The sequence below is a fragment of the Mugil cephalus genome, chromosome 14 (genome assembly GCF_022458985.1).
Source record: "Mugil cephalus isolate CIBA_MC_2020 chromosome 14, CIBA_Mcephalus_1.1, whole genome shotgun sequence".
In the NCBI taxonomy this organism is placed as follows: Eukaryota; Metazoa; Chordata; class Actinopteri; order Mugiliformes; family Mugilidae; genus Mugil; species Mugil cephalus.
Genome location: NC_061783.1, coordinates 11,387,627 through 11,412,216, shown reverse-complemented (window position 1 = coordinate 11,412,216; position 24,590 = coordinate 11,387,627). Strand labels below are relative to the sequence as shown.

Here is a 24,590-nt window from a genome sequence, read left to right as displayed (position 1 = left end):
CAGTAGTGTTTGTCTTGCATCACAAATTCCCAAGAATGTTAATCCTCCTGATGCTTTACCCATGACTCATCCTCTTCATGTCGGTAGTGGACGGTGCTGATTGTGTAGGGAGGAGAGAAGTTCAGAAAATGAGTAGGAGAGAAAAACCTCTTGCATAATCGCTGCATCCTGGTAAAAAAAGAAAAAAAAAACATACGCTGGGTACAGAATGCCTGTAATATTCCACATTTCTTTAATCTTAAATATGCAGCAGTGTGTGTCGAACTGAGCTAAAGAGCGAGAGGCACGAAGAGAAAAATGCTAAAAGCATCAGTGAAGAGAAGAATTCTTACGTCATCCAGTAGAAAAAAACATTTATTATTCATCAGTATAAAACATTCATTTCAAAAAAGTTGTGCAACACAAACATATAGACGGTATCTTTAAAAGTGCCTTGAACAGCGTGTGCAAAATCTCACAGATCTAGAACGTTTTGGCTTCTAGACATTCAAGTAAATAAAACTGGCCTTTGGATCACACATGCCATTGCTCTGCCACAGGCTTCTGTTGGAGACACGTCCTCGCGTCTCTTTATTAAGTCCACTTCTTAGGAGTTGGATTGCGTCCCTTTGATTGTTTTATTCTGGGGACCCAGGAGCTACAATTGACTGAGGATGAGGCACAAAGTACACACAGGACCGTACATTTAGTCTTTAGACTCAAGATGGCTGCCAGCCAGGACAGTTCAGTACATTCTGATATGCAGAAGGACTTCGTCTCTGAAAAGTGCTGCTTCCGTGTGTGTGGGAGTATGTGTGTGTGTGTGTGTGTTTGAGACTTCACGTTCTGGAGATGGATGACAGTGCAGCTATGTGTGTGTGTATCTTGGCACACAGACGGTGATATGTCTGGCATAGATTGCGGGTTGTCGGTTTGAGTCTGCTGAGATTTGGCAGCCTTACACGTCAACCGGGTAGTGTATGTGTGCGTTCTGCGAGAATCTGTGTGGGCAGCAGGCGTGGAGCAGCACCTTGCGAATGTCTTTGTTTCTCAGGCTGTAGAGGATGGGGTTGAGCAGTGAGCTGCCGGCCGCTGGCACCAAGGTGGCGTAGGTGTACAGAGGAGGGCTGGACGCGTCCCCCAGCAGCCCCCAGAGGGAGAAAGGCATCCAGCAGCCCACGAACACGCTGAGGATCAGGATCAGCCGGGAGAACCCCTTCCCGCTAGTGTTTTTACTTGCATATGGCTGGTTGGAGGGGAGGAAGTGCCTTTGGGTGGCGATGGCGTGGGCATGTCGACGAGCCACACGGCAGATCCCGGCGTACAATTGCAGGGTTACGATGACAACGACTAAGAAGCCACCGCACAGCAGTGACAGATATGTCCGGGTCAAAGGTCGTGCCACAGAACAGGAGCTTTGCTCCTGGAGACAGTGCCACCCCATCGCCGGCCCTGCCCCGATAACACAAGCCCCCACCCAGACGAGCAACAGGAGGATGGCGGCTCTGTGACGTGATTGGCTGGAGCCGTAGGTGAGGGCCTGGCTCAGAGACAGATACCTGTCCAGGGCAACACCCATAAGGCTACAGAGCGAGGCAGTCAGAGATGTCACCAACAGTCCCGAGGTCAGCAATTCGGACCAATCGCTGGGCCTCACGCAGAACTGGAAGAGAAAGTGCAGGATCAACGCCACGCCTGCCAGGAGGTCAGCCAAGCCGAGGCTAGCCAGCAGCAAGAACACGGGGGCGCGAAGAGAGGGGGTGGCCAATATGGTGGTGACCACGATTGCGTTCTCTGCGGCGATGAGGGTTCCTGAAACGCAGAGGGCCACGCCCCACACTGACAGAGCTGGTAACTCAGGTGGGGACGAACTCTCCAGCTGGTCCAGAGGGAACAAGGGCTCCAAACCCGAGGACTCATCCCAGCCCAGGTCTGAGGCGTTCAGGATCATGGTTGGTCAACGGTAACACAAACGCAACCTAACAGAAAGAAAGAAAAAGAAGAAGAATTTTGTTAACATTAATTCTGATCTAACATTAGTGCATCTCTGTTTGTCTGTTCAAAAGCTTTTCATGGACCAGAAGCTGTTGTTGAGCTGCTGGATGCTGGATGTGTCATCAGACAAACTATCAAAGCAGGTGTTTGCTCTCTTATCTTTTGTGATGTTATATAACATCCACTAGTCTGGAAAACACTTCCTTGGTAGCTGCACTCCTTAGATGCTATCTGCAGATCATAGTTCCATTACAGTAATCCTGTTGGTTTCTGGGTGAAGTACCAGTGACGTCACGACGCGTAGTCTTGCGGGAAGTCGGGTAAATTACAGTCAATCTATATGTAGGCTAAACGCAACCGGGCAATTACCAACACATGAATGCATCTCTGGGCTCGCGAGTCACTGTAAATCTGCGCACTTGTTGCTGCCAGTTCTTTATTTTACTGCGCGCACACTTCAGAGCCTTCAAAACATCGCTAATATAATTCATGTCGCGGCTCTGGTTATAATCACGTGCGCCGCAATCTGGGTTTTGCCTCGTGTTAATGTGCAAACATGTCCAAACGTGATGTTCAGCAACACCCTGTGTTCTTCAGCCGGGACAGGTCAGATTTTATGCAGGGCTGCATATTTTGCCTGCGCTGGTTATCAGCCTAATTTATTTAAGGCTATTTAAAGAATTCGCCTACAGGGTTAAGACGCTCTCTGGTATGCGGTCTGTTTGTTCTTTGGTACATACATGTCAAAATGTCCTACATGTTCTACAAAGAAATACCACATCGTAGCAGTAATACAGTCTATTTTTATTATGAGCCCATTATTTTTGCATTATTATTTTGCGGCACCGGGAGCCCGTCACCCTCCTTCTCCTCCTTGAGGAGGTATATCCCACCTCCTGGTGCGGAGGATCCTGTTGTATAATACAGTTGCAGGCTGCACCGCAGAGGATGTCCCCCAACACACATACACCCGCACATGGCACAGACACGCTCATGCAATGAATTATTAAGCTTACCTTATTAACACGAGTTCGTCCTTTGCCTTTGAACAGATTTGCTCTCTTCTCTTGAAAGATCCAAACCAAAGGATTGGGGATTAGGAGATGGCTCGTGGCGCGGCTCTCGGCTCCGGTTGAAATAAGAATAGTCTCTCCGCGCTCTTGTCTTCATCAAAGTTGCGCCAAACTCTCACCTGGCGTCGTTTGCATCTCTCTTTTCTTTTGGTCCTTCGGTGTCTCCAGAGCGCTTTTAGGATGCAGAATGGATGCTCTTGCGCGCGGACACATACACAAGAGAGCCTGTCTGACGTCAGCGGCTGGGAGGCTCGACCAATCAAGGGGCGGCACTCGGGATGCGGGGAGAGCAAGGGAGGGGACGCACACGGAGTTATTTCATTCAGAAAAATGCGGCATCTCCGTCGCCCCTCCCACTGCGGTTCACTCTTCATTTTTAGTACGTGGTGACCGACAGATTCCCGCGCCAGTATTTTTTTTTATCAATCACGACAGAGGCCTGCTTGAACGGGAGGATGTTGTTTGGTGTAGGGGCTGGAGCTGAGTCGTAAGATGCGGGAACAGTGCTCGAGGTTGGCGCTGTCCGCGGTGCTGAAACGCATCAGGATGACTCATAGTTAGATGTCCTGCAGAGAAACAGGGATCTGTGTGAGAGAGATGCTCGAATGGAAAAATGCAGGACTCTTCATATTTATATTGTTATTCATTAAATTGGTAATTATGGGGCTTACACACACACTCCCAACTCATTCAGAAATCTGTAAAATGACAGTACTGGGTGTGTGGGTGCAGTACAGGCATGGAGGTATTTGTTATTTGGTGTAGGTGGAGAGTGGCTTCCTGTAACAGAACAAAACTAGTAATATACATCTTCCATGTTATCTAATGTATCTGTATGTCTTCGGACAAACACTGCCTCCCTGTCCTCCTACAGTAACATGGCCATAGGGAATTTCATGGCTTCCCCTGGTTGACACTGAGACGTGGGCGCTGCAGGATGGTGCTCAGCTTCTGTGTGCGTGGTCGCGCATGCTAGTGCGCTAACTGGAGGGAATCTCGCCCCTCTCCCACCATATTAGGACACGCTTCCTGTCGACAAACCCCCTCCTACGTCAGCGAGACGATGTGAAGCGCAGCACATTTATCACCTTCACAAACGTCGCCTGTGTCATCCAGCTTCTCCTGCAGCTAGAGAATCATCATTTTATGTTTTTACTGTTGTTTTTTTTTCTGCCCGTCCAATTTTAAACATGATAGTAGTTGTAATAATAGTAAGCAGAATACATCTTCACAGAAACAGAAGATTCTCAGACATCTTGGTCATGGCTAAACCAAGGCAGCTGCAGTTTTCTTGGGAGGTTTCCCCACTCATCATCGTCATCAGTGTCTTCTTCGGTTCTAAGTAGCTGGTGTGTGGTTTAGGGTTGTTTCTGGAACATTTGTGGGTGTTGCCCTGTCTGTTGAAGGAGTAGTTTAGATTAACCTGGAAAGTGTACAGTATTTGCACAATGAGTGGGACTCTAACAACTCCATAGAGACTGCCCTGGAGGCTATAGCCTTTGCCATTAATGAGTCCTTTGAGTACCACTCACTCCCAACCAGTCATTAAGATCTTAGGAAGCCACTTGTGTAAGTGCTGAAAACTCAAACAAGTCCAGTTGCCTTTGTTCCAGTGTTTTATTTTTAAGATAATACTGTTTGTGTGTTATCCACATATTTTATAGGTCTTAAAAACTATAAGCACTTAAACATTTAAATGTCATGCAAATGTGCCAGCACTGAAGCTATCAGTGAAGGAAAAAAGCATGTTTGTCATATTACTGTGGAATATCTTCTTTTTAACCCAAACGAGACCCTCTGGAGAGCCGCACATCATCCAGTCAGATGGTGTGATAGGGCAGATGAGAAGTGGGCGCACGGGAGCCACGTCGGTGTGTGCGGAGGAGGTGTCGATGGAGGAATTAATTGCATGAAGCAGAGAATTGTGTCGTGATTCTGATCTCCCGTTTTGAAGCGCCCGATCAGAGGCTATGACTCAGTCCATCTACATCACAAAGCAACACTTTGAAGGTCAGAGCACTTAAGCTTTGTGTGCTAGTGCATTCAGATGCTTGCGCACTGGACACTTAAGGACAGCGCTTTTTATCCTCAGCTTCCTTCTGAACCACTATTATCTGCAGTTTCATTCATTTATTTGTCAGCTTTGTTCAGACAGCGTGTCTGTCTGTGTATATCGATGTTACATTTTAATCCACACATGAGAATAAGAATGTGTGTCAAACATGTCACTGTTTTATGATCAGCTTTCTTTGAATATACTGTATATTCATCTTTTAAATACATTTATTTGGACACATAAAGCACAAAGAAATCCCAATATGTCCAATAAAACAAAACTATGAACTAAACATTGTATCACTGAAGAAGAGAAAAACAAAAACAAAACACAAAATGATTCTATTGACAACATACAATAATCTATATTTTCTTATATCTGACTCTATTCTGATAAACTCTGTCCTCCTTATCAAGACACTATACATTATTAATTTCTATACACATCAGACACATAACTAATTCCAAGTAGCCCACTGACAGTGCTCTAAAATTGTCTTAATCAGACTTTTTCCGCCAGATGCCTGCTAAACCCCCGCCTGACAGTGGTTGCCACCTTTAATTTGCTACTTAAAATGATTTCCATTGAGAATACTTGAGGCCTACTGCTGCGTATTACGGACTTTCGAGTGAACATGATATGTCAAGAGTGCGATTAAGCTCTCTTTCCTCATCTGAATATATCTAATTGTAGTATATTTTGGGAGCCAGAGAGATTAAAGTGTTATGTTTTTCAAAAGGAAGAAAAATCTGAGATTGTATAACAGGAATATATTTTTAGCCATGACAACAGGGCCCCTCTGGGGCTGGCACCGTCTTACTGCTCATTCATCCACCACTTTGATCCACACTAAAATATCACAACAGCTATTGGCTATATTTATTGCCACGGCATTTGGTATGGGGTTGAAACCTAATGACACTGGAGATCATTAACGCCACAAGCATGTCACATTTTTTCACATCAAAGGTTTCCTGTAAAACTCCCTTTGAAGATGACTGGAGAAACTTTAACATGCAAACACGAATACAAATGTGAAATATTATTATTTATTTTAGTGCTGGTACTGATAATATGAATATCAGACTTGTCACTGGTACAGATAAAGAAAGTGACTGGTCCACTGATAGCTGAGTACAAATCTTAAACCTGTGTACTAACTACGCCCTTGTACATATATCTGAATTGAACCTGTATTCTTTCAACACTCTGAACAGGCAAGCATGTTTTGTGAGCCAAACAAAAAAGTGAAATGTGAGTATTTTGTCCTGGCTTTGGTCATTTATTTGGAGCATGACTCTTAATTTGTAGCAGTTCATTTGTTTATGGTGTTGAAGATACTTTCTGCTATAACGTATGAGTGAGTGCAGGTTTGTGTGTGTTCATGCGCCGCCTTCTGAGGTAAACAAGGTAAATAGGTATTAGAGCGTTCAAACTGGTGTGTATTTCAGGAGGGTTGAGGTGGGCCAGCTGGTTGCCAGGGAACCAAGTTTGGTCCTGCTCATGTTACACAGATCTCCGTCTCTCCTGTCTGTCTCTCTTTCTCTCCATGTCCTTTGCCTGCTGGGAACCATATCTCTATTACCGGACGCGCTTTTGAGGACTTTCTGAAGCCATTTCGACTTAAACCCTTTTTTGTTGTTCAGGGTTTATTTTTTAGTTTTTTTCCCGCTCTAAGTGCCAGAGTTTCCAGGTGTCCGTTGCAGGTGTTGGTGATCTGTGGCTGTCAGGATGCAGCAGCTGGTATTGAAGGTTTTCTGCTCCTCTTTGCTGCTTCTAGCAGTGGGTCACACCGTGTATTCACAGTCAGGTATTGGTCCATCTTGTTATTTTCTGATCATGCATTTCAGATTTTTACAAACTTATACTTGTCATCTTTTTTTTTTGTCTGGACCGTCTCTGAAGTCTACTTTTACTGTATGCCCTTAACCACATTGCTCATTGACTGTGAATGCAGACTGTTCTCCACTGTTCTTACTAACTATTACAGACCTTTTCAGGACCTTTCTGACACGGTGAAAACTGGTGGGAGGTCTTGCAATAATCAAATGTTTCTGTGGGAGGACGCGTTGGTCAATCATTGTAGTTTTAATAACACTTCAAACTGACTGCCAGTTTTCTCCTCCCAACAGATTGTTCTCAAGCCAGGTCATGTGACCTTTGCGTCGGCGACTCCATGCTCAACCTAACGAACTGCGTATGGAGGCTTTGTCCAGACGGTGAAACACACACACACACACACACACACACACACACACACACACAGACCCAAACACACCTGATGTCTGATAGTAATTCAATCATCACAGCTGCTGTAACATTACCCTCACTGGTTTTTACAAGATGACTGAATTATTTAGCATGCCGGGAAACGCGCACACGACGACACACGCACGCACGCACAGTAAAACGCCTGTTCCTTCTCAGGTAATGACACGGGCGCATGCATGACTGATGGGGGCGACTTGGTCGACAATGGCATGAACTGCAGCTGGACCAGAGTCTCTGAATTGTGCACAGGTACTAAGCAACGCGCGCACACACAAAATTACCCGTAGCCTTCGCCTGCCACCTCATTAACTCTGTTACACGTTCATTTCCCAGTTGTAGAGATCGTTGCCGAGGGAGGAGGGGAAAGTGACTCAGGTGAATTAGAGTGACTGTGCTTTAGGATGCACATCCATCCCCCGTTTCTGCCACATCATGCACTGTTCCCATAAGAGCTGAGTAACCTGTTCACCCATGTCAGTGCATGAATGGCAGACTCTATCTTCTTTACTGCATCACTGTGGTTTCGCGTTAAGTAAACTGGGTCAACTCCTTTCCCCCAAAGGTGATGGAAGTAAGACCGACTCGTCCCCCGAGTTTTCTCAGGCCAAGTTCGACATGTCCAGCTTCATAGGAGGCATCATACTCGTGCTGTGTCTCCAGGCGGGCGGCTTCTTTGCCATGCGCTTCCTCAAATCCAAAGAGCAGAGCAACTACGACCCCATGTGAGTGTGTGCACTCTGTGTTAGAGAGCAAAGGATCTTGTGCGTGTGTGTTAAGGTGCGACAGTAGCCTCTGGTGGCAGGAATGATTAACAACAGTACAAAGCATCTCGCCTTCAGCGTTTCTGTCTTACGCTAGATTTTGATCCTGATCACAAATCCCATCTGTCCACACACACATTTTTATTTTTTTATTTTTTGCCTGTCTTTGCACAGAGAGCAGCCACAGTGAGGACTAGCTACACGAAGGACAAACTGAAAAGGGTGGAGGAAAAGTGGAGCGGTGACTCATCCAGTTATGACGACAAGACTTTTTTTTTCTTTTCTCTGAGCCCCTGTCATTTTTGGTTTGGTCCCCATGTGTACCCCTGGAGGACGGGTGTGTTCATTAGAGAACATCTCTCTCAAAATACTGCAATATGTGTTAGTGTGTTAGTGACACGAAAGGCTGACAAAAGAAATTCTGACCAGTGAGAAACAAACTGATTTTTGCGACAGCTCTGTGATCAAAGCCAACAGAAATCTGCATGGACAGCAATTTAAGCATTTGTCCTCTCACGAACCGCCGATCTGTTTTGACTGCGTGCTGTAAATAGTGCGCTGCAGACGTGGGAAACGCTGATAAAATCCCTCGCCGGCAGCAGGTCAGACAAGGTCATGGCAAGCATTTTGAACTTCTTTCTCAAGGAAACTAAAATATGTGAGAACAAGCCCCTGGAACACAAGAGCATTTCTTTGTTTCAGCTGAATAACTATCCATTTAAGTATTTGCATATCGTTTTAATTTGCAGTGAGTCATGTCATTTGGTAGAGAAGTCCTCTCAACCACTCTTGGGACCACAGAAAATGACACATGTTAATCTAACATCTAATAGGAGTGTAATTATGGCAGAGACCTCCATTTTGGCTTTAGTGTTCCACAAATTTGATGTGAGTGTTTTGAATTGTCCATTCATTAGTAACAGACATTTACATTTATGTCTACGTATCAGCTTTACCTGTTGTAACTGCCGTGTTATCGCTGGTTGATTAATACTGTATAAACTGTTTGAATTTTTTTTGTGATGCCATGCGATTTCCTCAATAAAATATGTATTAACAGCTGTTTCTCTCTGTGTCGGTGTCTAATTTACAGTGTTTTGTTCTATTTGGTGACACCCAAAGCAACAAATGGTAACTTCAGGTGTGTCTTTTGCAAACCTCATTTCCTAGAGGTCGACACTGTGTAGCTGATTTCCCCATTCTCAGCACCTACACGAGGAAAATATTTATACGACATACCTGTAAAATTGTATCATGGCTTAGAGTTAGGCATAAATAAGGGAGTGGCCTGCTGTTGGTCACAGGTGTGTGCCCTCACAGGCCGCTCGCCTGCCTCTTCTCCGTTCATACTCCACTTCTTTGACCCTTTTCAGATTAGCAGGGAATTAGGTGCGGTCGGACACACGATGCTGCAAGCCGCAGCCGCCACACTGCGCTTTGACACCATTCTTTGGGAATTCATGGGAGTTGTCGTGGAGGGTTTATCCACCTTGTCCCGAAAATTACATTTGCAGTAAAACGTTAGCTCCACCTACTGCTGGGTGACGGATCATGCACCGTTAAATGTGTTGTGATTTTGCATAGTGATGTCCTCACAGACACCCAACAGTGAAGCAGATGAATGTTTCAGTAAGTTGTGTTTCCAACTGATGTGCAGTCAATGTAATATTGATTTATTGTCCATTTGTACGATTGTATTTAACTATTTTTGCACTTAATGTTTACTGAATTGTATTTCCTGTGTGTGATGTCAGACATTGACTTATTTATTTTAAATGTAAATCTGGTAACAGCAACTTATCACTACAGAGATTGTGCAGTATGTGCTAGGGTGTATATTTGCCCATACCAGCAGAGGGAGTAAATTGCTTGCAATCTGCCCATGACCACAGTGAACTCCCAGTGTCACGTGAAAAGAATCATATATTTATATTTACACTACAGGCCAAAAGTTTGGAGGCAACTTCAAGTTTGTGTTCATAATGTCTTTCTTATAAACCAGCATAAGTTCTATGTATTTTGGGATATGTTTACTGCATGATCAGACTTTGCTTTTATTGATACGAACCATTTTCCTCAGTTTACCTTCAGGTGTACATTGATGTTACCAGACCATTGCTGAATAAATGTCAGAAAAAGAAAAGAAGGGCTTAGTTTTAGGGTCGAGAAGATTTGCAAGAGTCAAAACATCAGTGCAAAAGTAAAAAAACAAATCACAGTTGCCATTATTCACTTTAACTCTTTGTCTTTTGAGAGTCTGCAGACTGCAAATATCGCTTGTGGAACGACTGCCTCATAAATGCCATGCTGTTGTTAAAGCCAGAGGAGGTTACTTTGAAGAAAACGAAGTCTAAGCAAGAAAAACTCAAATACCTGATCATTATAGTAAAAATGTCTTGTGATAAGTAGCTCTTTATCATAATAATCATGTTTATTTTGTTGCAAAGTAAACCAGTGAAACTATGATCTTTTATGTGCAAATTAGATCTTGTTTTCAAACCTTCCGCCTGTAGACACTTTATTCATATACATATATAGTGAATGTATATGTGGAAGCTGACATGCATCCCTGCGTGCGGTGTGGAAGTGGCACAGACGGAGGCCTTTAGGGGTGCAGCAGGACGGCTGGTTGGACTGCTCCAGTCTCTCTCTGTCTGAGCCAGGACCCGCAGGCTTGAATAAACCCACACAAAAAGATTTCCCCAGCCGAGGAGACCGTGGATGTCATCCAAGTTTGTTGACAAAGGCCAGGACTGAACACGGGCCTCTGAATTATCCCTCCCCCTACACACACACACACACAAACACATCTCCACTAGTGAAAGGGACATCCGAGCACACACACACTAACACACGATACCAAGAACCCAGAACTAAAGCTGAGACCTTTTATTGCTTCTGCTTCAAAACAAGCAGTGTACAGTAGGGTAGGTGCAACCTCAGTGTGCGGCCCAAGTGTGTGTTTAACAGGTGTGGACTGCTAACAAGGAGGGAAGTTACATGCACCCTGCCATTTGGTAAAACATCCGTGTGTGTGTGTGTGTGTGTGAGTGTGTGAGTCACATCGCACAGAAGTCAGACAAATACGCCATATCAGTATGACGCTCTATAACACACACACACACACACACCCACAAACACACACACACACACACACACACACACACACATATATATATATACACACAAAAGTGTGTGTGTTTGAGAATATGTTATCCTGACAGTAACGTTCACTAGACCCTTACCCTTAATATATCCATCTCAACCAAACGTCTACCCCCAGAGAGACGCTCTTCCTCTCTGTATTTTGAGCTTGTTCCGCCTTGAGGCCGTGGGCTCCCGGCTGAGTGTAGCCCCTGCGCTGTGCGGCTGTGGTGGCTCCGGAGGGCGTGTTCTCTTCGTTTACTCAGCCAACACAAACGTCGATACACACACTCACGCGCCGCGCTCAACAGGAACTTTTCGGCAAACTTTTCACAGATGGAACTGACAGAAGCTCGCGAGTAAGGTAGTAGCAACACACGCCCGCTTTGCGTTTTATGTCGCTTTGCGCTCACTATCGTTGTTTATTGTCAACAAATCGGGGTGGAGAAACTCATCTTTTATGCAAAAAAAAAAAAAAAAAAAAAAAAGAGGGGGTGGACAAGCGGTGACAGGTGTCCTCTCTCTCGCGGTATTCGTGATGAGGAAGAGTTATGCACGGGCCTGTTTTTTACCCCCTAAAATCATGCTTGCCGAGTTAAAATTAACGCGATACTTACAGTGACATTTCAGGAACGTGGCAAGAATTATTACAGCGGTCTCACGTTGCGTTAAACCCCCGCACCTGCGCTCTGTCACAACAAAAACACCACCACAGCTAATATCCTGTGAAGAACAACACTGCACAAGCAATAGGCTATCATCCACAGCAACGCTGTATATATATATGTTTTTTTTCTGTTGTTTATATATGATTGAAACCTGTCGCGCAGTCGTCCAATATCCTGTTTGCTGAACTAACAGTTTGTACGGGGGTATTGCGCATGCGTCAGTTTCTCAGAAACAATTAACCTCAGGACAGTGGACACATTTACACACGCTGAAATAATGAACAGCATGTTATAATTTACAACACCCTCCTGGTCAGATATAATATTGATTTATTTGTTCTGACTCTTTTGTAGTGTTATTAAGCAGAGTCGTAGTAGGGAACGAAAGTGCTCCCCCACTGATGCAGCACGGCAACTGGGGGGACACAGACCTCGAAAGACGACTCGAAAAAGTTCACAGTCGTTTCCAAGTTGTGAGACTAAATGGTCACAAGATATACCTGAAAGCCCTGAGGCATCGCAGACGAAACATTAGTCATCTTCTCGTAATTATTGTGTTTATCTTCTCAGACGTTTCTCCAGTGTTTGCCTATGTCCAGAACATTTTACTATTTACTTTACTTAACTGTTTGTGAAGGAAAAATCACATACTGGTGGAAGCAGAAGTGGTAGAAAATGTTTCATTATAATCCTGTCTAATACATTTATACAAAACAAGACACAAAATTAGCTGTCTTTTTTTTGTATCATATTCTATGGCACAGAATTACATTAGCAGGACGCAGATGAATCATTATTTTTTAAGGCTGATTACATATATGCTCTTCTCTTTCAGGAATGGAAGGGAAGCAGACTGACTCGTCTCTTGACCTGAGCCACCTGACAGACGAGGAGCAGTCTTCCATCCTGCAGGTCTTACAGCGTGACTTGGATTTGCGTCAGCGTGACGAAGGACGTGTAAGGTCAGAGGTGACTATTTATTGTCTCGGTGATAATTGAAATGGAAGGCAAATATGAAAAATGTCTCAGCAAGATGTTGGACCACGTTTCACTTCTTTGCTTCTTGACGCGCATTACAAAAGTCACTCACACCTTCACGCTCATCGAAACATTCATTGAAACCCCCGTGATCACATTTTACCTGTCAGCTTTTCAGGTTTTTATTTCACCTTTTGTAGTTTGAGTTTGAAAAGTTTCTCTGAATTCAGAAGCTGTATTATTTCACTGTTGGTTATTAAAAGCTAATGCAAAATGAAAGGCCTGCAGTTATCTTCACTAGAACAAAGATAAATACATTTCCTTTAGTCTCTTGAATTTAAAGTTAACAGTGGAAATTATGTATATATATGTATACCTATGGAAGAGCTCCTGTCTGACAAGCACGGATGCAGATGAAAGGATCTTTAACATATATATACATTATCTTGAATAATCAATTTGGTTCATAAATGTGTGAAATATGTCACAATTTCCAGACATGTCCAGAGATGTCTTTGTATTCTTAAGTCTAACACCTAAAAAACGTTCTCTCCACTATTACATAAGGAAATAAATAAATAAATAAATAAATCCTCTCAAAAGATAAAAGCATCACATAATTTAAATAAATTTGAGTTGTTTTGATTAAGCTTTGAATGTGCAGAGCTGATTAAATATTGATTAATAGCAGATTTAAAAAAAATCTGTGGTAACACTAACTGAATAAAATACAGGAAAATATGGAGAGAAAAAAACTGTCCTAGAGCTTAAGGTAACAGCTTTGACTCTCTGGCTAACAGTACAGTATCAGTTACTTCTCTGCAGATCTGTTCTTTAAATGTCAGGGTCACGGAGGAGAAAAGTGTAACAGCTTGTTGTTAATGTCAATAATTACTTGCCAGGTAACACTCTTTGTTTTTGTAATAGTAGAAGTGACACATGTCTTTTTGCACATCCCAATGACTGTATTTGCATAACAGCAGTGGTAACAATGTCTCGCCCTTATGTATGCTGACACCAACTGACTTATGCAGATTGAAAGTTGTGAACGCATATCTTGGCTCTCGGTCAATGCTGCAGGGTCCTCGAAGAGACAGAGACAGACCAGACGCGTCTGCGCTTCTTGTCCGGGGCGTGGTTCAGAGAGGAGTGCAGCAAACGTCACCGCACCCGAACTTCGGCCTGCGACCTTGTCCGGTCCACCATACGCTACAGAAAGGCAAAGAGCAGAGGTGAGTATTCATTCAACGTTGCACTGCTGTCGCCGGCCGGTTGCGCCGCCGCCACGAGGATATCCCAGTGATGGTTCTGTGTCTGTTGCCATGGTAACAGATGTACCCCTGAATGAACTGTTCAGTGGAGAGAGAGCGGAAACCTCCGACAACAACAACACCTCTCCCGAGGCGCAGGAAAGACTGAAGGACGGCACGGAGGAAGAGAGTGGAGGGTCAGTGAGGGTGTCTGTCTGAAAATCACCAGTTGTGACATTTAAGCGTTGCTGCATTTCCAGTTTCTTCTTTGATTTCAGGAGGGATGTAAATTTGAAACCTACCCCCATACCCAGAACAAAAAATCCTGTTGTGCAGGTTTGTTTGTGCGTGTTTATTTCCTCTTTTCCGTCCATGAACATATGTTCCAAACAATCATCTAAAAGCCAACAAATCATCTCCCCTTACAGGGTGTCCCGCATAGAAATAGTTCCTCGTCATTCAAAGGTATGCAAGTTTCTTTCCCACTGCTCCTTTCTAGCTGTCTCTTCATACAGTTATTAACTCGTCATTTTGTTCATAGAATGCGAAAGGAGAAGTAACGGCCATGGAGAGAGACCTGAGGTAAATGCACTACACACCCACTGTCACAGATTATAGATTAGCCTGACTAATGGTTTTGGTAAACACTGGATTCCCTTCCGCCTCCCGTCTGTAAATACTGAGCCAACACGTGTTGCTTCTTTGTATAAATCCATCAAACATGTTTCCCCGTCTCGCTGATGAAGTAGTTCTGAGAATGATTCTGCTTATATGCAGTGGCTCCAGAACGTATTCAGACCCTCACACTGCAGGACAAAGACCAAGCCATGAAGTCAAAGGAGCTTTTTGTAGAACTCAATGATAAAATAATAGTGAAGTATAAACTAGGGTGGTGGCACTAAAATGATTTCCAGGAGCACATTGGCCCGACAAGTTGTGACAGGAAGTATTGCCTGAATAAGACTCTTGGCTTGACATTGGCTGCCTGGCCAAATAGAGTAGGTTCCTTCAGATTTTCAGGATTCCTTTCCTGAGTTGTGAGAATCTGCTCGGAGGATGATCAGTCGAGCCTTTAGACAGACACCAGTGAAAGCGCAATGACCAGCCCACCTTGATAGCTCAATGAAAAGGTCCTAACACCAGGCTCTGGTCATCACTTGGCTTTTACCATACCTACAGCGAAGCACGGTGGTGGCAGCAGGATGCTGTGGGGATATTTTTAGCTGTGTAAGCAATTGACTGATGTAAAGTCTGAATAGTTTCTGAAGTGTCTTTGTAAACAAGTTAGATGTATCGTGACTAAATGTGGAGCTTTATATAAGAGGTGCAAATGTTTCTGCGTGTTTAGGACGACTCGACAGATGGTCACAATGGGGACAGTGACTCTCTGGGCAGCAGCCTGACGGAGCCAGATCTCCCCTCTCTGAGAAGCAGCTCCACCAACAGCCTCCATTCAAACTACACGGTACACACACACACACACACACACACACACACACACACACGTGCATGCATGCACACGCACTTTTGATGTATATCGCCTATCCAGCGACGCTGCAGCGAAGGTGACTCAGCTCGGGACAGTGACGTAAAGGCTGATCTTTCTTCTGCGTGTGTTCCAGCTCAGTGGAAGCATGATGAGCCTGTTTAGCTCGGGGGACTTCGGAGCGGTGGAAGTGAGGGGCCGGATCCAATACTTATTGTTTTACGACACCCAGAAAGAGGAGCTGCATGTCAAAGTGCATCGCTGCGAGGACATCGCTGCAGCGCGCAAGAGCCGTTCCGACCCGTACGTGAGAGTGCATGTGACTGTGCATATTGAACCAGCAAAGTCACACATCAGTCAAACAATGTGTGTGCCTCTGTGTGTGTTTTTTCACAGATATGTAAAAGCCTATCTCTTGCCCGACAAGTCGAGTCGCAGTAAGAAGAAAACTTCAGTGAAGAAGAAGACACTAAACCCTGTCTATGATCAGACACTCAAAGTGAGACATTCTCTCATTTACATGTTACATAAAGTGGCGAAAATCCCACAAATCACCATATGTACCATATGTACTGTCTTTATAACATAAAGCCTCATGACAAAAAACACTTGGATGCATTTTCTTTCCTACAAAATGCATGCTAATCTAATGTGTTGCCCTATAGTTGCCCTCTGCTTCCTGTCACATGTTGACTGTAACTCTTTTCCTTATTTTCTTTCAGTATAAAGTGCGGGTGGGGGAGCTCCGGAGCCGGACGTTGAATCTCTCTGTGTGGCATGCCGAGCCCCTGGGGAGAAATGTGTTTCTGGGGGAGGTGGAGGTGTCCCTGGGGCTCTGGGACTGGACGTGCACGCAGCCCCTGTGGCAAGACCTGCAGCCACGAGTAGGGAAAACCATGAATGATTTGCATGCAAATACACATTTGCGTAGTAGTTGCATAAATTAGCATGTCTTTACCAAATACTCCCAGATAAATAATTGCCCAAACTTTGTGATGCTGTCATTTGTTTAGTGTCTCAGTGTCTGTGTAACAGCAGCTTTGGCATCTTTGTTGGAGACACAGAATACGGGGAGGAGTGTCTCTTGTGTCAGGGGGAGCTGCAGGCAGAGGAAAACATGCTGTGAATTTCAACTAAGGCTTTATGTAACCATAATCTTTCCCCGCTTCTGCCTCTCTCCCACTTACTTCTTCTTTCTTACTTTATCTTGTTCTCTGATTTAATCATTTTTGTTCTCCCTGTCACAGGTTTACATGAACCCAGATGCCATTAGCAGTCGTGGGAACATAATGTTCTCTATCAAATTCATTCCAGATGGATATGAGGGTGAGTGGAATATATCATGGAGGTCATACATCATGGACATGACCTCAATAGCACCATCACCTGAGTCTTACGCATCCTTTCTGTGTGTCTGTGCGTGTTAAGGTGGTGGTCTGCCTCTGACGGGAGAGCTTCACATCTGGCTCCGAGAGGCTCAAAGTCTCCTTTCCAGCAAAGGAGGCGCTGTAGACTCTTTTGTTAGAAGGTGTGTCAGCATTGCCACAAAATTTCCTGATATTTCTTGGCATTATTTCTAGTTTGTGACATGTCCATACTTGCATGCATATTTAGGTTTGTTTTATTCCACTTCTGCATTCAACTTTGTTATGCAAACGCATGTCCTGAATTGAGTCCGTTGTCATACTTTGCCCTCCTCAAGCTACATTCTCCCAGACGCCAGTCGTCAGAGTGGTCAGAAGACGCGGGTGGTGAAGCGCTCCATCAGCCCGACCTACAACCACACCATGGTGTACGATGGCTTCCAAACCAGCGACCTGAGAGAGGCCTGTGCTGAGCTAAGTGTGTGGCAACGCGAAGGGCTAAAGACATTTGCCCTGGGAGGGGTTCGTCTGAGTTGTGGAACTGGTATGAATCACCACATTTGAATTTTATTTCCTGTACAGGGTTCTGTAGTGTTCATACCGTTTCAGTGGTTTTGCTTCAGTGAATATATATTAATTGCATCCTGTACACCATAGTGTTTTTGATTAATGAGCTGTGATATCACAACTAGAATAGTTGGTGTAAGCATATACACTATGTTGTCGAAAGTATTCGCTCACCTGCCTTTACAAGCTTATGAATTTGAGTGACATCCCATTTGTAATCCTTAGGGTTTAATATGACCCTTTGCAGCTATAATGGCTTCAACTCACCTGGGAAGGCTTTCCACAAGGTTAAGGACTGTCTTTATGGGAATTTATGACCGTTCTTCCAGAAGCACATTTGTGAGGTCAGACACTGATGCTGGATGGGAGGGCTTGGCTTGTAGTCTTCACTCTACTTCATGCCATCGGCTTGAGGTCAGGACCCTGTGCAGCCCAGTGAAGTTCTTCTACACCAAACTTGCTCATCCATGTCTTTATGGATGTTGCTTTGTGCACTGGTGCACAGTCATGTTGGAACAGGAAGAGGCCATCCCCAAACTGTTCCCACTAAGTTGGGAGCATGGAGTTGTCCAAAATCTGTATGCTGAAGTATTCAAAGTTCCTTTGATTGGAACTAAGGGGCCAAGCCCATCTCCTGAAAAACAACCCCACACCACGACTCCCCTCTCCACCAAACTTCACACTTGGCACAATGCAGTCAGACATCTACCGTTCTCCTGGCAACCACCAAACCCTTTCCATGAACCACTCTATGCACTGTTCTTGAGCTAATCTGAAGGCTACATGAAGGTTGCAGGTCCGTAGTGATACAGCTATAATTTTAAGGAACTAAATGCTCTTAAAGCCAGAAGTTTCTCCCCTGCGGATACTGCTCTGTGCAGAGAATTGTACCTTTTATCTCTCAGCCCAGTTCTGCTTTTGAAATCGGTCACCCATGTTTGTTGTTTGTTTTGCATTTCTCCTATGAGCCAGGAGTTGACTAGAGATGTTACCTATTAGAGTTCAGTTTTGACAGAACTGGTGGTGTCTCGTAGATAAGGTTTGCTGGGGAGCAGCAGTGATGCAGGGGAGGACACATATTGGTGATATTTTATTATATATTTTGTAGATGATGTCTCATTTACAGTGATGTTCAGGAGTGGTGTGTCAGCAGTATTTCAGCCAAGTACTTCATACAAGTCTTAATCTTCTCCCTCTGGCATTTGAAGTATTTCAGACGGTCATGTCAGCAGAGCGAGGTCACTGCTGTGTCTCATTTCCTTGCTAAATATCCCTCACTGGCTCGGCCATTTTTGAAACCAACCACATAGCCTTCAAGATGACCTTAAGCTGGTTTATTTATCTTCTATGTGTGCATAGCAGAGAACAGTCAAATCATATAATTTAATGCTATGAAGGAGCTTGCATCAGTATAAATAGTGTTGTTTTGCTTGGTTGGTTTTATTGAGGTTAATGAGGAAGAGGGTGGAAGAGGTAATGCTCAAAGATCAAACCACTGATAGATGATTGTGAGAAGAAAATGTCAGTATAATGTTGAGAAGTGACATCTATAAATGCTTGCATGAAGCTGCAATGTTCTGAGGACAGGGCCTTCTTCTGTAGATGCTTGAGAATGAGGTTGTGTTGTTCGCTGTTACTGCTTTCAGCTTGGAGGCTGTATTTATCTGCTTCTTATCTTAAATTGTAATCTATTGGTAGAATCCTTTTTCTTTCTGTGCAAATCTGCTCTCGTATCAAAGAGCTTATATCCTGTCTTCTACTGTTCTATTGTAGCAGTGTGTTATTCAAGAGTAACCCAACAACAGTATACGACCTACAGGAAGAGACGTCAGTGTGGACTAGTTATTCCTTGGTAATGTTGGAAACATAAATAATGAACCGTTTTGTGGGTTGCTTCTAATTGCAGGTCAGAGTTATGGCGAGGCGGTCACCTGGATGGACTCCACAGAAGAGGAGGTCAATGTGTGGACCTCCATGATCGAAAACCCAAACCACTGGATCGATGCAACACTACCAATCAGAACTAACCTCACACAACGGCCTGAATGACTCAGGCATATGTTCATATGATGTTGAACTGAAATGACAGCCTCTTCACGTCAGCACATTTCAGTTTATCTCTATCTGTCACAACCACACGATTGTACAGAGTAGTGGTGCAACAGAGTGTCTTGATGGCGTAGATTACACTTTTAGTTTTCAAATCAGATGTTTTACATGTATATTTTTAGTTCCGTATCTAATCTGACAGAAAATCTGACATTTGTAAATCATTGTAGTTTATTAATTAAATATCAAACCTAACTGATGAATCATGTTTTTTTTTTGTTTTGTTTTTTTGTTTTTTACTTGCTGCCATTTTTAGAAGTGAAACAGCATGGCCTCATTTACACATTTCCGTTTCATTGCTATTTTAAGTTGTGTCACAGATGTTTCAATCATTTTGGAGCATGTAAGAAAAACAGGTTAAATGACTCTCATGGGGAGGAAACATCATCCTGATTATTGGCATAAGAGAACAGGAAAAAGGACCTATAGTTTCTTTTAATAGATAAGTTGACTGCCTCTCTGTGGTCAGACTTTTCAAGTGCAGAAAAGAGACTGAAGAAGAAGACGGTGAGCACAAAAGGAGGATAAAAAAGAAAAGAGGCATGTGGACTTTTGACCTCAAAACCTTTTTTGGTTTAAATCAATTATATGTCCATTTCCCTTCCTATTTATCATTTAAAGATGGACCAGTAATGCGTGTAGTATCGATTAATCTTGAGACAGAATTTGTGTCCAGCAGATGGCACTGTTCTTCCAACTTCAAAAGTTAGTGCGGAAGTAGAGCCACTCGCTATCAGGTGTACCGTATGTTTTGAGTTTTCTTATTATTTGACCCCTCTACCCAATTCTTATGCAACTACATTTAATAAAGAAACATACAGGCAACTTGACATGTTGGACGCTGGATGGACGGTGACAAAGATGTTTAAAATGTTGTTCATTATCTCAAACGAGAGAAAGAACAAAGACAAGTCCCGTCTTGTGCATTTGACCATGTTCGTTGTAAAAAAAAAAAAAAAAAAAAAAACATTTGTAACACCATTGGTTAAATCTCCGTTAAAGCAGTAAATTTAAAAAGGTTTAACATGTTTCGCTGTCCCATCCAGTCCCGTCTCCCGGCGGCGGCGCCTGGGACGTTTCGCAGTTGCCATGGTAACCATATAACAAATCGCCCCCAGCCGAAGGACGTGTCCCGCTGTTGAAAATGTCACAAATGTCCAATAAAAACAAGAAAGTGGTTCAAAACCTCGCAAAGAGCATCTCAAAGGAAGTGAAGCACTGTGAGTATTACGGTCAAACATCTCTTTGCTAATTGTTATCACGTTCTACTCGCCTTACTCCGGGTGTGCATCAATCAGCAAATACTGCTAACGTTCAAGACCGTGTATTTATTTATTTATTTATTTATTTATTTATTTTATCCACTGCTTCTATTCCCAAGTTAATAAAATAGAAGTTGAGGGCCTTATCGGAGAGTATGAGGTGCTGATGCAGGACATGAGCAACTATGGAAGAGAAGTTCCAGGTCTGGAAAGAGGGAAGTTCAGGAGCAAACTGCACAGCATGTTTGGGATTACCCACGACATCATAATGGACGGAGGTATTCTTTCTACTGCTTATGTTTTATTTTTATTTATTTTTTATTTTAGGTACGTCTTCTCCTACTCTAATCTATTTTTGTTGTGTTAGAAAGATCACAAATATCTGATGGACAAAGATGAGGGTGGATTGTTTGCTAACCTTCCCATGTCCTTTTTGTTCCCGGTTACCTGTCCTCCAGTCTTCAAGACGTTTGATAAAGACAATGACGGCCACGTCACTATGAGAGAGTGGATTGAGGGACTGTCTGTTTTTCTACGGGGGAACATGGACGAACAAATAAAATGTAAGCTCTTAACAAACACACACGGAGACAGGATTATTATCGCGCCAGTCGTAACGCTTCCACTTTTGTCAATGGCTCAGTCTGTTTCCACGTGTTTGACTTGAATGGAGACGGCTACATCTCCAGAGAGGAGATGTTGCAATTGATGAAAAATAGCCTCATCCTGGCCACAGAGGAGGAATCAGAAGAAGGAATCAAAGACCTGGTGGAAATCACCCTCAATAGGATGGTGAGAAGCTAAAATATCTTTGCATCACCTCTAAACTATGTTTACATTTCAGTGTTTTTAGACGAGAAAATATCTTTTTCTGTTCATGAGTTGTAAACAAGTTGTGTTACTTCCTCTTCTAGGACCATGATCATGATGGCAAACTGTCTTTTGAAGACTTTGAAAAAGCAATTAAAGAAGAAAACCTGTTACTCACGGCCTTTGGGCCATGCCTCCCTGACTACAAGGTAATGACAAATGAAAGGCTGCTGAACTCAAATAGCTTTAATTGTCAGAGATTCCTAATCTTACAGTCTGCTTTTCTCACTTTTCAGAGTATCGAGAAATTTGAGCAACGTGTATTTTATGTACAACTGTTCCAATGAAAGAATCACATTCATGTGGATTCTGAGACTGACTTTCTTTAATAAAAAAATGAATGTATGTGTTTGGAAGGAGAATTTGTAAATAATAAAAAAAAGGCTACAAAGAGAAGATGTTTGTCTAATCAAATCCGACGACGTGGTTTCATCTTTTTCTCAACCGGTTTGATATCTGGAGCGGATCCCACCTAAGGACAATGAGAAAAAAAAAAGATTTTACTGACATGCATAATCATAATTAGATTAAAATGAAATTCTGTTTAATTTGTAATTGCAATCAGAAATGATAATTATGGGAACCTGCTTCATTGTGTTCCTGATCAAGCCGACAGTTGTGTTCAGGGATTCATCCTCCATGTCCAGTTTACACGGCTCGGGTAGTTTTGGCCCAATCAGAGGCTCATTTTGTCCAGAAGCAGTTGCCAAGTGCTCGGTGACCTCTTCCTTTTTTCGTTTCCTGTTTTCCAAGTGTGTGGTCCTTGGTACAAACCTGACGGGAGGAGGATCCTGATTTGATGTCAGTTTGTGCTCTGTGCCTTGGTCACTGTTGGAGGAGGTTTGGTTGGAGATTGAACTCTGCATTTGCTGCTCTTTTGTGGCGCTGATGGCGTTATGTAAAGTCCCCATTTTGTCCTCTGTTTGTATAAACCCATGTTGATAATCATGTCCGTAGAAAAAATGTTCTTGGGGAGGCAACGGCAGTAGTGGAAAGCCTGAATGATGGCTGATGTTTGAAGTCTCCCCTGTATTGTCACTGCCAGCGTTTTGGTCACGTCTGGTGACGATCCTGCCTGATGTGGTGGTTGTGTCTGATGACGTAGGCTCCTCGTGAATCGCCTGTTGCTGTTTCTTTTCTCTTGCTTTGTAACATTACAACGAGAGAGAAATAACTGTCTCAACAAATTGTCTTCACTGCTTAAAAATACACAGCTGAAAGTAAATTATACTTCTTCAGCATAAATGCAAGGGTAAACAAAAACAGTTAATTTAATAATTTAACATGAGTTTGAATTCAAATAAAAATATGCAAGAGAGAAAGCAACATGGGCCTGACATAAAACTTGCATTACAGTATGTACAAAGACTTGATAAAATATTTTATCGGAATGAACACATTTATTGTAAAATTATACCTCTATTCTGAGCAGCTCTTGTTATATAACGCCTCCGGTCTTGCAGCTTTAGCCTGGTGTCTTCCACAGTTTCATATTCCGGTACGTAACACACATGCAGTACACCACCATAGAAGCTCTTCTCATCCATGCGTCGTTTTGCTGCTCTGAAACACATTTTTAAAACAAAAATATTTAATATTTATTCTCTTTCAACTTGTCAGTTGCAGCAGTAAACTGGTTGTCAACAACGATTTGGACATGTTTAATAAAGGTATACTCAAAAACCAAGTGCGTAATAGAAAAAAACAATGAGCTATGATATTTAGTTTGTAGCCACCTCTGAGAGTCTGCACATTCGAGCTCCATCAAGCCAGTTTCTGATGGGTTTTAACTACGGAATTTCCTATTTAAATGTCAACTTAACTGAAGAAGCTACCTGGATGAGTGGTGAAACATCTTCAGTCCAGTTGCCTTTTTAAATGCATTTTGGACAGCTCATCCTTACATTCACTGCAGACAGATCATCACTGTTTTATGAATAAAAGAGCATTTAACAGAGACGTGTCACACCCTATACCTGGCACTTGTGAGTTTCTGGAACTTGACAAGGTAGACCTCCGTGAACTCCTCAGCAGGATACTCATCCAGGGGTCTGTACTCCTCCACAGTACCATACAGGGCACACAGCTGGACCAGCTCTGTCATCACACCAATGGCTGGGACCCCTTGGACCATCACATAACGGGACTCTAAATTGATGGTGTATACCTGATAAAACACAAGACAAATGTGGTAACACTACCAGCGTTTTGGTCACGTCTGGTGACGATCTTGTCTGATGTGGTGGTTGTCTGTTGCTGTTTCTTTTCTCTTGCTTTGACATTACACTGAGAGAAAAAACTGTCTCAACAAATTGTCTTCACTGCTTGAAAACAATAATAAAAAAAATGAAAATAACTGTAAATACAACAACTGACTGGGGTACGTTAAGGGCAAAGGGCGTTTTATTGCCAATGTAACTTAACGTTACATTTTAAGTGGTGTTTTACCACGTAGATTGTATTTAAGACAAACAACCTTTCTTACTGAAATTTACACACACACACACGGATGTTCTTACCTTGACCGATTTTGCATTTCTTCCCTCCCTATATTTTGGTCGAGAAATGCATACTTTCCGTTGTTCGTGATGTTTGTAAACCTCTGGGGCTCTCCAACAGTCCGAGTCGCTGTTGACAGGTGCCGCCATGTTTCTGGAAACAATTTTCCGACTGACAAATTTCAAAATAAGTTCCCTTTACCACGTTGACTATGGTCGTGCTTATTGTACATGCAAGCTGTATATCTTATTTTGAAAA

The 24,590-nt window shown here is 43.2% G+C and overlaps 5 protein-coding genes across 7 annotated transcripts; 3 read left to right on the top strand and 2 right to left on the bottom strand.

Moving 5' to 3' along the window:
- Window positions 1-336: 336 nt before the first annotated feature.
- Window positions 337-3,305, bottom strand: gpr3 (G protein-coupled receptor 3). The gene is made up of 2 exons (XM_047605417.1): window positions 2,991-3,305; window positions 337-1,958 (listed from the first exon to the last, which is right to left on the bottom strand). Exon 2 carries the CDS (start codon window positions 1,928-1,930, stop codon window positions 938-940), a length of 993 nt encoding a protein of 330 aa, XP_047461373.1. The 5' UTR covers window positions 1,931-1,958; window positions 2,991-3,305; the 3' UTR covers window positions 337-937.
- A 3,102-nt stretch (window positions 3,306-6,407) lies between these two features.
- Window positions 6,408-9,197, top strand: cd164l2 (CD164 sialomucin-like 2). 2 transcript variants are annotated; one of them, XM_047605467.1, is made up of 6 exons: window positions 6,421-6,913; window positions 7,236-7,322; window positions 7,531-7,623; window positions 7,708-7,749; window positions 7,937-8,096; window positions 8,310-9,197. In XM_047605467.1, exons 1-6 carry the CDS (start codon window positions 6,835-6,837, stop codon window positions 8,323-8,325), a joined length of 477 nt encoding a protein of 158 aa, XP_047461423.1. In that variant the 5' UTR covers window positions 6,421-6,834; the 3' UTR covers window positions 8,326-9,197. The 2 variants fall into 2 exon arrangements, with proteins under 2 accessions (XP_047461424.1, XP_047461423.1); XM_047605468.1 differs by lacking the exon at window positions 7,708-7,749 and having other exon boundaries at window positions 6,408-6,913.
- A 2,295-nt stretch (window positions 9,198-11,492) lies between these two features.
- On the top strand, window positions 11,493-19,904 carry sytl1 (synaptotagmin-like 1). 2 transcript variants are annotated; one of them, XM_047605497.1, is made up of 15 exons: window positions 11,493-11,643; window positions 12,783-12,909; window positions 14,006-14,157; window positions 14,258-14,372; window positions 14,454-14,511; window positions 14,604-14,640; window positions 14,717-14,757; window positions 15,524-15,640; window positions 15,798-15,964; window positions 16,058-16,160; window positions 16,384-16,545; window positions 16,909-16,987; window positions 17,090-17,189; window positions 17,364-17,569; window positions 19,499-19,904. In XM_047605497.1, exons 2-15 carry the CDS (start codon window positions 12,785-12,787, stop codon window positions 19,639-19,641), a joined length of 1,605 nt encoding a protein of 534 aa, XP_047461453.1. In that variant the 5' UTR covers window positions 11,493-11,643; window positions 12,783-12,784; the 3' UTR covers window positions 19,642-19,904. The 2 variants fall into 2 exon arrangements, with proteins under 2 accessions (XP_047461453.1, XP_047461454.1); XM_047605498.1 differs by having other exon boundaries at window positions 11,497-11,638.
- An 847-nt stretch (window positions 19,905-20,751) lies between these two features.
- On the top strand, window positions 20,752-22,260 carry efcab1 (EF-hand calcium binding domain 1). Its single transcript, XM_047605500.1, has 6 exons — window positions 20,752-20,921; window positions 21,083-21,241; window positions 21,422-21,526; window positions 21,607-21,755; window positions 21,878-21,982; window positions 22,070-22,260. The coding sequence occupies exons 1-6, from the start codon at window positions 20,846-20,848 to the stop codon at window positions 22,118-22,120; spliced, it is 645 nt and encodes a 214-aa protein (XP_047461456.1). The 5' UTR covers window positions 20,752-20,845; the 3' UTR covers window positions 22,121-22,260.
- rbm48 (RNA binding motif protein 48) lies at window positions 22,137-24,512 on the bottom strand. Its single transcript, XM_047605499.1, has 5 exons — window positions 24,353-24,512; window positions 23,810-24,000; window positions 23,251-23,396; window positions 22,418-22,977; window positions 22,137-22,305 (listed from the first exon to the last, which is right to left on the bottom strand). The coding sequence occupies exons 1-5, from the start codon at window positions 24,479-24,481 to the stop codon at window positions 22,243-22,245; spliced, it is 1,089 nt and encodes a 362-aa protein (XP_047461455.1). The 5' UTR covers window positions 24,482-24,512; the 3' UTR covers window positions 22,137-22,242.
- Between the last annotated feature and the right edge of the window lie 78 nt (window positions 24,513-24,590).